Source organism: Leguminivora glycinivorella, chromosome 5, assembly GCF_023078275.1.
Source record: "Leguminivora glycinivorella isolate SPB_JAAS2020 chromosome 5, LegGlyc_1.1, whole genome shotgun sequence".
Taxonomy (NCBI): Eukaryota; Metazoa; Arthropoda; class Insecta; order Lepidoptera; family Tortricidae; genus Leguminivora; species Leguminivora glycinivorella.
The window spans coordinates 14595987-14611586 of NC_062975.1; the positions used below are offsets into that span (position 1 = coordinate 14595987).

The 15600-nt window shown below is 36.0% G+C and overlaps 1 protein-coding gene and 1 long non-coding RNA gene across 2 annotated transcripts; both read left to right on the forward strand.

Moving 5' to 3' along the window:
• The first annotated feature begins 1033 nt into the window (after nucleotides 1-1033).
• Nucleotides 1034-15425, forward strand: LOC125226494 (endocuticle structural protein SgAbd-6-like). Its single transcript, XM_048130480.1, has 3 exons — nucleotides 1034-1189; nucleotides 2344-2462; nucleotides 14541-15425. Exons 1-3 carry the CDS (start codon nucleotides 1175-1177, stop codon nucleotides 14728-14730), a joined length of 324 nt encoding a protein of 107 aa, XP_047986437.1. The 5' UTR covers nucleotides 1034-1174; the 3' UTR covers nucleotides 14731-15425.
• Nucleotides 7067-7857, forward strand: LOC125226497. The gene is made up of 3 exons (XR_007177083.1): nucleotides 7067-7124; nucleotides 7421-7536; nucleotides 7644-7857. It is a non-coding gene; the product is annotated as an uncharacterized LOC125226497 (long non-coding RNA).
• Nucleotides 15426-15600: the final 175 nt, after the last annotated feature.

Consider the following 15600-nt stretch of genomic DNA (forward strand, 5'->3'; position numbering starts at 1 on the left):
AAAAAATTACATTGCTGAAATTTATGTTTTAATTACTTCCTTTCATCAAATTTATGATTTTTGTCATTTTTTATTTTACCAAAATAGTGAAAAATATTTATATTTTTGCTAAACATCAACGCTATAAAAAAAATTGCCGCCTAATTCCCCATAAGTTGATACCAGAGACGATTTTTAAATTTTAGGATTTTTTTTCCATAGTAATTTTTCATACAACTTTTGGCGGTCGAAAAAACGCATTTTGCATAAATATATTTTACTATATTTTTAGTATGTCAAAAAGGCACACACAAAGAACTAAAAAAAACAAACTTCGGTTCTGTGGGAATTATTATGACCACCCCCATACAAATTCTCATTCCACTCCTCTACTAGATCGCACTGCTTCAGTTTATAATGTACCTAGTAGCTAGTAGGTAAAAATATGCCGTCACAGTCACCGTGACATTGCTACGCCACGAGATTATATTTTTTACATTTTGCCGAAGTAAAACACTAAACTGATAATAGGTATTTGTTTAAAAATAATACAGCGTGTGGATTCCATACGGGCGAATAATGTATCCAGTTATAGTATCTGATCATACGAATCAAATAGGATAATGATTTTGTTAAAAAGTGTTATTAATTAAGAGTAATGATTTTTTTAAATCTGGCCAGCAGCAATGTACGCCTTCCAACTTAATTTAACATGACATAAACGTCATGTCGTAATTACGTTCAGGTAGGTACGCTAATTGACGTGGACATAATACATTGCGTGCTGAATTATTATGTATGAAAAAAAAAATATGTCATCTATTAAAAAAAAAACATGTAGTTGCTTCTTAGATCCGATACTAATCGTTATTAAGATATTCGGCCGTATGGAATACACACGCTGTATACCCAAAGTCATATGGACGTAAGAACTTCAACTTGTATACACATGACAAATGCACTTAATCGCACAGGTATCAATCGGAATCCCTACACAAACGTAGTGACGTAACGTGCCGGTACTATCAGCCCATTCATATGTCGATCACCAGGTAATTGACTCAGTTTCAGCCCAGCCCGAGCCACAAGCACCCGCGGGCCGCGTCCTCCTATATAAGGAGATCTTGCAAAATCGTCGCACATTCGAACATCAACCTGTCCAGGAAGTCATCCTTTTGCAATTCATTCACACATCATGTTTTTATTTCTGGTAGGTACGCTTTGTTTATCTCTAGTGCCGAAAAGTTTGTTTATTGTATTGTATCTGTCATCAGACGAGACGTGATGTCGCAATGACTGGGATTAGTATGTGAATATTTAACGATTGCGAATTTTTAGTATAAATGTGGCCTTGTCTGTCCTTAGTTCTAGCTTCGGGCATACAAGGTAATGTCATAGGTCCCACTTGTTTTTGAAACTCTTCAATATTTTGGTGTCGAAGTAGCGAGTAATATGAGGTCAAGTACTTGTAAATCATTAGGCAAATTAAAACGTTGAAGAGCAACTAACATGTGTTAAATAAAGTTCTCCAACAAGTCAAGAACGTTACTTTAATAAATCCTGAACTCTAGAATTAACACCGAGATGAGACATAATGGAATAGATTACTGAAACAATCCAGTACCCCAGTGATGAAAGGAAAACGACTTTACTACCTTAACCTAACACTGACTGATCATTGGTGTTCTCAGACTTTATATAATATAATATATACTTTTTATAATTATGTATAAATTAAACATATTATATAGGATATATTACCTGAGTATCTGTCAATATATGTATAAGTATATCTATGATATATGTATGTACTGTTCGAACTATGTAAGTGTTTCGTTCGTTTCGAACTGTTTATTTAAACACGTGTTTTGTCCTTTAATACCAGCGGGTTCGTTCTAGTAATAAAGTTTCGTTGTAGTTTCCTCGCTATAGTGAGGGGAAAAGTTTTGTGTTACCAAATATGTTTATTTATTCTCGACTCGCTTCGCTCGTGGTTCAACTATAGAATCCTTTCACTTGCTCGTTTTTCAATTCCACACTCGGCGTTAAAATACAACTTTGCCCCTTGTATAACAAATAACTATTACTGGCTCTGTTTGTTCATTGGTGACTCTCACGGCATAATGCAGACAGCAAAGTAGAATCGCTAAATCGCTGTACAATTACATATAAATATAATTAAAACTGACTTATATCGAACATTTACTGACAATACTAACTTAACGAACTTTTGATGCAGAATTATTATGTAAACAATTATATTGTTGTAAATAAAACGATAATTAATTGGTTTGATCCTAAACAAGTATAAGCAGGATTTCGTATACCAGGTAAATACACATTGTTTATTATTTTATTTCGAAGGTCCTCGGAGCAGTTCTGACGCAATGTTGGGCGAGCCCTGCAGTGGCCGGGCAGGCGAAACCGCAGGTTATACACTACGAGATGCAAACGGCCGATATGCCCAACTCCTACAATTTCTAGTAAGTACGATATATTCATATATCTTTTAACTTAGGTAAAAGGAGATCCCATTTTTTGTAAACCTCTAGTATCGAGCTAATCTTAGTTTTGTTGTTTTAATCAATATTAGAAAATTTGTATTGTTTCTAACAGATTACATTTTCCCACATCAAAATAATATTATGTGTTAAAACACTTATCTGCTATACAGGCTGTGTATTTTCATATTTGAAGGTTTATTAGTATAAGCCACGGAACATATTTTTAAATATATGATTTAATTAAATTTTATTTTTTTCATACAAAATAATTCAGCACGCCATGCGTGTTATTTTTGTTAGCTAACTTGACATATGAATAACTGTCAATTAGTTCCGCGTCTCCGAGATGTCAAATACTTAGGTGTACGCAATACATTGCTGCTCAATATATAAAAAAATACGCTCTGTCAGTTTGGACTAAACTTATAATTACTTGTTATATGGGTTCTTAGCACTAAAACCTTGGTCTGGTTAAAGTTTGAGGTAATATCAAAAATACACTCTGTATAGTACGTAAAGTTCCTAGGAAAATTACTGCATATTATTATCTGCTTAACACATCTTGACTTATTCAATTGACATTCATTTATCAATATATAAAAAGAATTTCCAGTAAATTCATAAAAGTAAATGAACAGAAGATGAAATACCTAACCAATGCATTCAATCATAATGTATAGGATAATCTTAACTCACGAGCAATCGATTTACAAGTTAATAAACATAATAAATGTGATAATTCTAAAATCAATTTACTGTCTAGATGTCAGTCACGTCCGTTATGATGTATGGTTGACGAGATAGTATGGTGATGTAATGCACCTAACTTCAAAATGCAACTTGTTTTTATCAACAGGTATTGCATCCAAAAAGATGGAGATGTTGGGGAGGCTATGATTTGGCTTTTTACGATGAATTTATTTGGTATATGTACCATTTCATGAATTAGTCTAGCGCGTCTACAAAAGCGCTAGTTTACTTAAGATTTTCATGTTAAATTTTCCTTTATTTTGTGAAAAACCACATGTTTCTACACACATTAATAACCTGCCTACCTACCATTACCTGCCATTGCCTGTGTGGTGACGGGTTAAGAATTTCACCACCCCCTTTCTTCCCGTGGGTGTCGTAGAAGGCGACTATGGGATATGGGTTAAATTGTGGCGTAGGCGAGAGGCTGGCAACCTGTCACTGCAATGCCACAGTTTCGTTTTCTTTCAACCCCTTATTTGCCAAGAGTGGCACTGAAGCTTTAGTAGTTTCATGTGCTCTGCCTACCCCTTTATGGGATACAGGCGTGATTGTATGTATGTTGTATGTATGTATGTACATTAATAACGATACACACTCGAAATAAATTTTACATGAAAGACTTTTTTTTAAACCGCTCTTCAATTAACGTTGGTCGTTTGGACTTGAAATCTCGTTTAATCCAGAAATGAAGTACCCAATATAAAACAAGCGTCTCATATCGAAAATAAAAGTCAATTTTAGGCCTACATACAAGAATCATCTCTGAATGTATAAATATTTGTGTTGACAGGTACTGTCGTTCCACCTTGATCCGCGTTTTTAACGAGTTTTCTACCTCCATATTCAATGAATCGTCTCTGTTTGTTTATCCTTATTAGCCTCACGTGCTCAGGCACATAATAACCCGATTACCGCGAACACGTAGCTGTATCCAAACTTGAATGTTTTTCTCGTTTATAATAGAGCATTTACTCTACCTGCCAGAAGCACGGTATAAGACAGGTATGAATGGAGCATTCCTATATCTGTGGTGCAGCACTATGAATTTGTAACGATGTCCATTCACACCATAATTTCCTTAGAAAATAGGAAGAAAATTTCCTGTGTTTGCGATTGGCTTTTAACAGTAGTAGTATTATACTCGTCTACTAAAAACACATAATGTAGGTACAATTAAGAACAGTACAAAGGAGAACGTCTCCTTTTGACCTTTGAACTTTTTGGACTTATTCCTTTATTGTGTTCTGCAAGTTATTATATTGCCACGGACCATAGAAAATATGAATTTATGACCAGACGATGCTTGTATGATTTTGAAATGCGCAGTAAATCATGGTTGTAAATGTTATATTAGCTCTATAAATGTTATGATCTTATAATAGCTCTTGGTTAAAATACCTATTTAAAAGCCTGAGTTTTATAAAGTGCTTACATGGAATTAAAAGGACTAGGTAAAAATATAATCGTATCGAACCGTTAATTTATTATGTAGTGACTGTAATAGGATAAAGACTATCAAAAATAGTATTTTATGCAACAGGCGTTTAAAGGAGGTCAAAAAAAACGAGTGGCGTGGGTAACAATTTGAGGCGAAGCCGAAAATTGTTATTAAGACGCCACGAGTATTTTTTGATTCAGTTAAACACCGTTGCATACAATACTTTTTCTACGATCATACACTTAGTTTTTAATAGTTTTCTTGAAAAAATTTCGTGAAATTCACACTGTTTCCTGTATTTTGACGCAAAGGTTTGCACTGTCAACTCAGCTACCCAAAGTGCGCAGTATCGTTATAACAATGCGTTGCCATGGTTACAGAGCCAAACAATGCGTTTTCAGTTTTTTCGATACTGCGCGCATGCGCGGAAAGCCGGCGGACGCTGGCTTTGGGGAATAGACTGTTATGAAGGGTTTTAAAGATCTATGCACGACCCTGTAAATGACGAATAACAGTTCGGGAGTAGAAAAAACTATTTTTTTTGTACAAAAAGAACAACTTTGTAACACTGTCACATGTCCTTTCACTCTTCGAACAAAAATTATCCGCAAAGCATTAAATCAATGAATCACCCGCTTTCGGAGTTGCCTTACTTTAGCACTGGCTTGTCGCCAAACGTGCTCAAAACACATAAACCCATTGTACCTATTCCGGACAAATAAGTGCATATCGATCGAATGCTGTTCAATATTTGTATGTGCATTAGTTGTATTTGTTTGCAAATTAAGCATGGATGTAATTAGCCGTGACTAGGAAATTTGTTGTTTTTTAATATCCAGCAGCGCCATCTACAGTGTATGTTTGAATAAGGAATGCAATGTTCTAAATATAATTTTAAATATGACATGATGTTCATGACGTTGTATTCTAGTTGTAACTCAATAAATCATCTTCGGAGCATTTACACGTATTTGATTAACAATAGGTTATGGGTATATTTTATTGATCAATACGGGGGTTTAGTCAAGTATTAGATTGCAGTTTACAGTGTATTGTGTTATTTATTTATATTGTGAAGTGATCTGTGACTAATCTCCGGAGATGTCGTCACCAAACTATGTGGCGAATGTGCCCAAGTTACGTGGCCGAGAAAATTATTGTGAGTGGGTTTTCGCAGCAGAGAATTTTCTTATCCTAGAAGGCACGCAGAAGTTTGTTACGCGTAAGCCAGAAGCTACGGGTACAGAAGTTGCAGATGACGAAAAAGCCCGTGCGAAATTGATTTTGACTATCGACCCTTCCTTGTATGTCCATGTAAAAGGTGTCAAAACTACGTTTGAATTGTGGACAAAACTCAAAAGCTTATTTGACGACTCTGGTTTCGCCAGAAGAATTACGTTGTTACGAAATTTAATTTCCATAAGGCTCGAAAATTCAAATTCGATGACAGAATACGTAACAAAAATGGTAGAAAATGGTCAGAAATTAAGTGGCACAGGTTTTGCCATTAGTGATGAGTGGATCGGCTCGCTATTATTAGCAGGTTTGCCTGAGAAATATTCCCCGATGATTATGGCAATAGAGCATTCCGGCATTTCCATCACGACAGACGCCATCAAAACAAAGCTTTTAGACATGGAAGAGAAAAATTCAAATTTGACAGGGAATGGGAACGAGACTGAGAATGCATTCGCGAGTACGTCAAGTTACCAACATAACAAGAAAAACAAAACGAAATTTGTCTGTGGTAAACAGGATGGCGGCGAAATGACAACAAAAGTCAGAAATGTCAAAGTCAATTGTTTCAGATGCAAAGAATCGGGTCATTATAGAAATCAATGCCCGAATTACGAAAAGAATTCAGTTAAAAATAAAACTGGTATACGGAAACAGTCTCATGCATTCAGTGCTGTGTTTTTTTAAGTGCCGATTTTAAGAAAGACGAGTACTATATTGATAGTGGCGCTAGTACCCATTTAACACCAAACGAATGTTGGGTTATGAATGCATCGTACGAGCCGGCAACTAGTGAAATTATAGTTGCAAATAAGGCATGTTTGCCTGTGTTGTGTACCGGAAACGTACAGATTGCGACTGTGACTCCAGATAGTGAATTCGACATAACAGTTGAAGATGTTCTATGTGTACCGAGTTTAACTACAAACCTTTTATCGGTCAGCCAACTGATAAAGAAAGGGAACAGAGTGGACTTCACTAAAAAGGATTGTAAGATTTACAATAGAAGTGGACAGCATGTTGCTACGGCCGCTCTGACAAATGGCGTTTACAAATTGAATATGCCAGAAGATACGACCAACGTTGCTATGGCAGTGTCTGCCGAGACTTGGCACCGACGTCTCGCACATGTTAATGGCTCCTACATGGCGAAACTGAAGGATGCAGTGCAAGGCTACAGTATTGGCGGCAAGATAGACATCAGTAATTGCAAGGTATGTTGTGAAGGCAAACAGTGCAGACTGCCATTTCCTAATAATTGCAACAGAAGTCAGGATTTATTAAATATTATTCACATGGATATAGCTGGTCCAATGGAAGTAAAATCTCTTGGAGGATCAAGATATTATTTGCTATTTGTGGATGACTATAGTCGTATGGCATTTATTTATTTTTTGAAGGAGAAAAGTCAAGCTCTTGATTGTTTTAAAGAGTTTAAAGCTAGAGTTGAAAATGAACTTGACAAAAAGATTAAGATTATAAGAAGTGATAATGGTCTTGAATTTTGCAGTAAGAAGTTCAACGAGTTCCTGAAGCTAAATGGGATACTGCATCAAAGGACAAATCCTTATACTCCTGAACAAGATGGATTATGTGAACGGCAGAATCGTGTGGTCTGTGAGAAAGGTACACAAAGTTACACAAAGTTACATTTTATACTGACCCCCACACTAGGCTAGGCCTGTCAGTGTGTGCAGTGGTGTGTGTAGTGTGGTAGGTGTGTGTGGTGTAAGCTAGATGCTTATTATTTGATGCTGAGCTACCCACAGAGTTCTGGGCAGAAGCGTGTAATTGTGCAGTTTACTTAAGGAACCGGACAATAGCTTCAGGTTTGAACAACAAAACTCCTTTTGAAATGTGGACAGGGACACAGCCAGACCTGAGCCATCTAAGGATTTTCGGCAGTACTGTCATGGTCCACATTCCCAAAGAGAAAAGGTTGAAGTGGCAGAAGTCTAAAGAAGCTATCCTAATGGGTTACCCAGAAGGGGTCAAAGGATATAGACTATTTGATCCAGAAAAGAGAACCTTTTTTACAGCAAGGGATGTTAAAATTATTGAAAATAAAGTGACGTATTGTCAAATTGAAGTTCAACCACAGATACAGAAAGCTGAGGTAGGATGTCAAAGTTCAGTGGGGGATGAGAGTCCAGATAATTCCAGAACTTTGACTGATACATCATATGATTCGATCAATCCTAGTGAGTATGAGGATCCAGATACCACAGCGGAAAGTGTTTCAGTTCCGGATAATGTTCCTGCTCCTGAGAGAACCGGGCCAGTCCTGAGAACAGCAGAACAAAGAAAAGCTCCTGAAAGGTATGGAATTTCAAATCTTTGTTCAGACGCTAGCCCGAGGGACGATGCCAGTGGTCTGTCACTATCTGAGGCTTTACGCGGACCAGAGAAAGAGCAATGGAGACAAGCTATGGCAGAAGAGTTGAATAGTTTTGAAGAAAACCAGGCCTGGGAGCTTGTCAGTATTCCAAAAGACTCTAGTGTGGTAAAGTGCAAGTGGCTGCTTAAAAAGAAGTATGATAGTGAGGGCAATGTGCGGTTCAGAGCCAGGTTAGTAGCCAAGGGCTATACTCAGAAGTATGGAGTGGACTATGAGGAAACATTCGCGCCAGTGGTAAGGCATACAACTTTAAGACTTTTATTTGCTCTCTCTGTGCAGTTGAACTTAGATATTTGTCATTTAGATGTGACCACTGCTTTCCTGAACGGCTACCTTGAGGAGGATATTTATATGGAGAAACCAGAAGGTTTTCCTTCGCCTGTAGGTAAAGGGCAGGTACTTAAGTTGAAGCGAGCCATATATGGGCTCAAACAATCCTCAAGAGCGTGGTACAGGAGGGTAGATGATTGTTTAACCGAGCATGGTTATACAAGGTCTAAATTAGAACCTTGTTTATATGTGAAAAACGATAACGGTTTGACTGTAGTAGCTCTATATGTCGATGATTTCTTTGTTTTTTCAAACAACGCTGAAGAAACAAAATGCTTGAAACAGGTACTGTCTTCACAATTTAAATTAAAAGATCTTGGTCAAGTGAAACAGTGTTTAGGCATGAATGTTTGTGTTGATAAAGAAAACAATGTTATAACTTTAGATCAAGAAGATTATGTCGACAAATTGTTGCATAAGTTCAATATGACAGACTGTAAGACTGTTCAGACTCCTATGGAGGAAAGGTTGAACTTAGATAAGGGTGAGTGCTGTGATACTGAATTACCTTATCAACAACTCATTGGTAGTCTCATGTACTTAGCAGTTTTGACGCGACCCGACATTTCTTTCAGTGTAGGTTATCTGAGCCAGTTTAATAAATGCCATGGTAAAGAACATTGGGCTCATGCTAAACGTGTTTTGCGTTATCTTAAGAAAACAAAACACTATTGCCTCAGGTATAGTAGTGATTCTGATTCAAAACTTACCGGGTTTGTTGATGCAGACTGGGGCAGTAATGTTCTTGATAGGAGGTCCTATTCAGGATATTGTTTCACTTTGTCGGGAAGTGTAATCTCATGGTGTAGTAAGAAACAGACTAGCGTGTCCTTGAGCAGTTGTGAATCGGAATTCATTAGTATTTCTGAATGTATCAAAGAAGCTATGTACTTACGGTCATTATACCATGAAATTACAAATAAAATTTCATTGATTAGAATATACAATGATAATCAAGGTGCTCTGAAGTTATTGGCCAACCCTGTGTTTCACAATAGGTCGAAACACATTGACATTCGTTATCACTTTAGTAGAGATATAGTTGCTAAAGGTTTAGTAGAAACAAAATACTTATCGACAGCTGAGATGCCAGCCGATTTGCTGACTAAGGGTCTAGGGTTTGTCAAGCACTTTAGATTCCTTGAGAAGTTAGGACTTGTGCCTAAGTAGTAGTAGTAGGTATGTTTAGTTGGTTTTAAACCTGTTTCGCTTAATGCTGATGATGCCGATGGCTATGCTTAGATATAGTGGGGGTGTTGTTTTTTAATATCCAGCAGCGCCATCTACAGTGTATGTTTGAATAAGGAATGCAATGTTCTAAATATAATTTTAAATATGACATGATGTTCATGACGTTGTATTCTAGTTGTAACTCAATAAATCATCTTCGGAGCATTTACACGTATTTGATTAACAATAAAATTATATAGGTATTATGTTCCATCAACATGCCTTGAGGCCAGTTCGGACTTATATTTGGATGTCAAATGATATCTAAATTGGATTTACTTGATATTGATCCCACATAGATATCGATGTTATTTATTTATTAGCCACACACGTACGATCATAATTACTCAATTCTACTTCATAATTTTATTATTTTTGTAACGCCAAAAATGTTTTCTTTGTCTTTGTTTTTTTTGCGATTTTTCTGATATTACATTGCACTGGAACCTCCACGGTGCCCAGACCAAGGAGGCCGACACTGAACCCGTCGCTTAGAGCGGCAATATGTTTGAAATGTATGTAAAGTTTAGGTAGGTGTTTAAATTTAGAATGTTTGCTAAATACAATTATATTTTAACAACGGTAGGGAAACGGACGAAACCACTATCTTCAATCTTAACGAGTGCCAGGATGTCTCGTTACATTTGGTTGCGTTTTTAAACAAAGTACCTTTTGTAACTTTGCAGTCAGATATTAACATTCTTAGAAAATTGCTACAGACAAAAAAATATGTTTAACCGTATATTTTAGTAGCTAGATATAGAATAAAAAAGGTTACGAATAAGGTTACGAATTACGAATATTACAGTTACTATATGAATAACTCGCGTCCATTTATCTTGTAACCTGTCAAATATCTAAATACAAATCAAACAGCTTTGATGTCACATCAGATCACAATGGTGTCCTAAAAAGTAGAACAGAGCATTCGTTGTAAGGATCAGTGTGACAAAAACATGATCAACCGCCTCCATTCAGTTCAATGCCCGTCCATCACATACCCATTGATCAAATTAAATACCAATGTAACGAAACAAAAACCCTTATCAAAACGTTCATTCTTAAGTCACCTGCCTACTTTTCATTTTTAAGTCTGATCGGCTAATGTGGCTGGGAATAAATGCTGGTCACTTCGGCAGTATGATAAGAATACATATAATTATGAATATGATGAATCATTCAATGACATCGGCAGTTAAGTTGTTATCAGACCAAATTATAATAAAATCAGCATACATTATTAATACCCTAACATTTTCAAAAATGTATCTTTCTTTAAAATTAAACGAAACAAAAGCATGATCTGCACGGGTAGCATGGTCGCGCGATAGACGATAAAATATCAGGCCAGGCAGGCAATCATGGTCGCGCAATAGACAATAAAATATCAGGCCGTCCCTATCGCACTATTAGTAAGTGCGATAGGGACGGCCAGATGTTTTATCATTTATCGCGTGACCATGCTACCCGTGCAGATGTTTTATCATTTATCGCGCGACCATAATTGCCTGCCTGTTCTATTTAATAATGTTTTTTGTGGAACTAAAGGAGGCTAGCAAATTCAGCAATTTAAATTTATATAATCATGTAGGTACGCATCCTAAAAAGAAGTGAGAATCGTAAATGGAATGACACTTTACGAATAAATAGTTTTTCACCACACCAACTGATAAAGGCTTACTTTGCTATTCGAAAACAGATAGCAAAATTGCATTTTATCCACAAGAGTGCAAAGTAAACTCATACAAATTTTAACTTGATATCTTGAACTAGCTGGTATAATTTACCAATAAATTATGATTTTTAATCATAAATATTTAATAAATTAATAGATTTGATTTAGTTTCATGTTTTATAGCCAGTATTTTGTTCGTGTTGGTGTGGTGAAAAATTTTGTGTTTCACTCGGCGGCAAAGTTTGTTTAACCTTCGTGCCTTGAAACTCTCGCAACGCTCAAGATTCCACTTTTGAACCACTCGCTACGCTCGCGATTCAATATTGGAATCTTTCGCTTGCTCGGGTATCAATATTGGCACGTGCGGTTAAACAACAACTTTGCCCCCTTGTAAAACAAATAACTATGTATTTATGAAAGTTAAAATGTACAACTTTTAGTAATGATAACGTAACGTTGACCGTTATGACTGTTTTTAAGAGCCCGTCACGATGGGTAAAAATTCAGTATCTGTCAAATTACCCCATTTACACACACTAACGCACGTCACACTCACCAACATACTTTTCGCACACTACCGCAATTTACTGGAAGAGGTCAGTGACCTAAGTGAGAGGAACTTAAGACAGGTCTATAGTTTCACTGAAGATCAGTTGTAACGTTAAAATCCCATCAAAACCAAAAAAGGGAAATATGAGCCAAGTTCAATATTATATATGCCTTGGTTGTTGGCGTCAACGACAAAAGCAATGAGATCTAAACGGGTGCCAAGTTCAATGGCAGTCCTCAAAATGTTTTATGACAATTGATGACATAAAATATTATTTCTTATAACTTTTATAATAGAATAGAATAGAATATAATTAATTTATTCATTAACACACACACAAAATAAACGTTACAAATAATAAGACATAAACAAGAAGGAGATCCAACGAAATGGTCTAATCTTCCGATCAGACCATCCGGTGAAACAATCACGCCAGGCACATATGTATGTCACAAATATCAATATAAGAGCCAAATTTAAGACGTTTATGTGAAATAGTTTTTGTTGTGAGGACGCCCATAGAAGCTCCAAATAGTTCGTGTAATATTACACACGATGTTGTCTGCCAGTTCGGTTACTTGAACTTGGCTTGACACGCTGCCGCGTGTTTAGATTGCGGACAGTGTCAATTTAGTGTTACCATCTCACACGAATTGACTCCAATTATTTTTCAAAATAAATTTATGCAAACACCATATAAAATCAAAACAACTCTGGTGTAAAAAACAGTCCTTCGTTTATTCTAATTATAAATGGTTAAACCCTTTTCCGAATGAATTAAAATAATTCACTGTTCCTGATCGGTTTAGCCATTATAACATCCGTTATAAATGCACTGAGACAAAGGTTGAGGTTATGTATGAACAGAGGTTGACAGTCAGTTTACATGTAAAATTGTTGCCATATATAGAATTCTTCATTAAAATAATAATTTTCAAAATTTAGTTAAAGTTGTCTGAATCTAAAATTACGTGCCCCGTGTGCAAACACCATTTAAAAATTATATTGAACATAAGAAGGTAAGTCATACAGAACAATTTTGTGATAAGATAATATATTATTACAATTAATAATTTCGCCATTTACGTAAATAATCATTTATAGAATATAATTATAATGATTAGTTCTCTTAGTTTTTTCATACGCCACACTGAATGTCTCTTCGCGAAAGAGAATGTACACACACTGACACACTAAATAATGTGACCAGTATAATGAAAATAAAGTCCAACGAGTTAAAATTAATTTTAAAACTCTTTCATTTTAATAAAGTTTAGAAGACAAAAAATACCTATATTTCTTATCATTGTATTAAAGTTACATAATTATATTTTTTTATTTCTCAACAATACAAAAAAAACAAGTAAACAACACAAAAAAAAAACGATTTTAAACTGAGACTCTTTTAGACGTGACGATATTTATTTACCTTATTACTTTTGAATACATTCATAGCACTGGCAATCTTTTTGTATCCGTATATGATTTCCAGTGTCAAAAACAAATGTCATTGGAGCAAATTTGGCGACACGTCTGCTCCGAACGAGCCCGATCGGGCGTCTGACTCAATAGAATCTGTTCGCAGTTTTGACGTTTGTATGGAAAATTTACGAAAGTTTATATTCAACATTGATTTTATTCGTTCTCTTTGTAAGGAAAAATATGAAAAGGTAATAATTCTGTAGTCCAGTTATCTAGCTTATAAAATAACATTATTTTAAAACTAAAACACGGTCGTACATATTCAAATTTATGAAGATGCCGACAGGGGCCGACCGCATTTTAGTTACAACTTTAAGTAAGTATGTATCTAAAATTGGAAGTGTTTTCTGATTTGTATTACACACTATTTTGCATACACATACTTAAAGTTTATAATTATCAAGAAAGCCTTTTGTTTGCCTAAAAGGTTTTCGAAGTAATTGCCATTTGATTCGAAGTATTTTTTAGACAAATATTGATGTCGTTTAAGTTCCATTTACTGTATTTTAGTAGCATGATAACACACATGTAAACTACTGAATTTTTAGTTTAGGATATAAGTAATGCGACAACATCAATTTTAGCAGCCTAAAGTATACAAAATTGAGCTCAGCTCACTCAGACGTGAGCACTATTTGCGGGTCTTCTTAAACTAGCGTCAGGAAAAAAATCATAATTAATTCAGGGAGTAACTTTTCCTTGATGTTAACTACTGATTTTGTAGATAAGAATACGCGCTGTTTAAAACAAGTGCTTTTCTTATCAATAAGTATATACTGAAACTAAAACCGGACGTAGAAAACTACCAATTTTACGATTTTCTACTTTTTGATATTGACGGCCTCTTAAGCGCATCCGTTCTCGTATATATTGTATTATGAATACGTTTCAAACTAAGTTCTCAACTCAGTGTGTCAGCACAAAAGTGTCAACATGTTAAAAAACATTTCGTCCTATATTTCCAGTTACGACACGAGCGACGGCTCATCACGGACGGAGCACGGCGCCATCCTGAACCCCGGCACGGACCAGGCGGCGCTCGACGTACTGGGCACGGTGCGCTGGTACGACAACAAGGGACAGCTGTACGAGATGTCCTACAAGGCTGGCAAGAGAGGCTACAGGACGGTCATCAAGAAAGTCAAGCAACGCTAACGAAGCTTAGGAGCCCACAGCTTCCCAGAGCCTGGGTTTTTTCGTTTTAGGAAAAGTTACTCGATAACGTCACGACAAATAACATTTATTGTCAGAAAGTGAACAGCATCCCTAAACGGTTACTCTAACTAAAACCAGAAATTGGTAACAATTCAACAACGTATTCAAAAACGGCTAAAACTCGTGGTAGCGATTTACTTCGCCGGTCCGCTCTGTCAGCTATTTCCCACTTTTACCTGCTGATATTGTCAGGCGACAAGGGTACCCAGCCAACGTCACTATCACTTCCGGTAATATCGTTATCTTGGTACCCTAGTTATGTTACCCTTTACTGTTAGTCAATTTTGTCGTTCCAGAATCATTTTCTACATAGTAATTAATTAATTATTGAAAAGAGAAACGACAGATTAAATAAAATTTGCTGCAAAAAACTATTGCCAATTAATTTAGATAGATATGATATTAATAGCATGTTAAGACGATACAGGAGCGAAAATGCTAAAAAGGAAAAACTTTCAAATTAGAAATTTTAGTTAAATATAGTAATGTTATTAATTAGATTATACGAAAACAAATTGTCCATTAAGAACAACTCAGTTAAAAGATATTCGAATATATTTTTATTCCATTCGGCGTCGAGACCCTTGGTCCGTGGGGCCCTAGCGCTCTGAGTCTCTTCAAGGACTTATCGAAGAGACTAAGAGACGCCACCGGCGACCGAAGAGCTGGCACCTTCCTCGCTCAGCGTATTAGCTTGACAATCCAGCGAGGAAATGCTGCCAGCGTCTTCGGTACTATGCCACAGGGGCCGTTTTTAGATTTACTTTAGTTTAATTTTAGATTTATTTAGTTTAATTTAATTTGAATTTT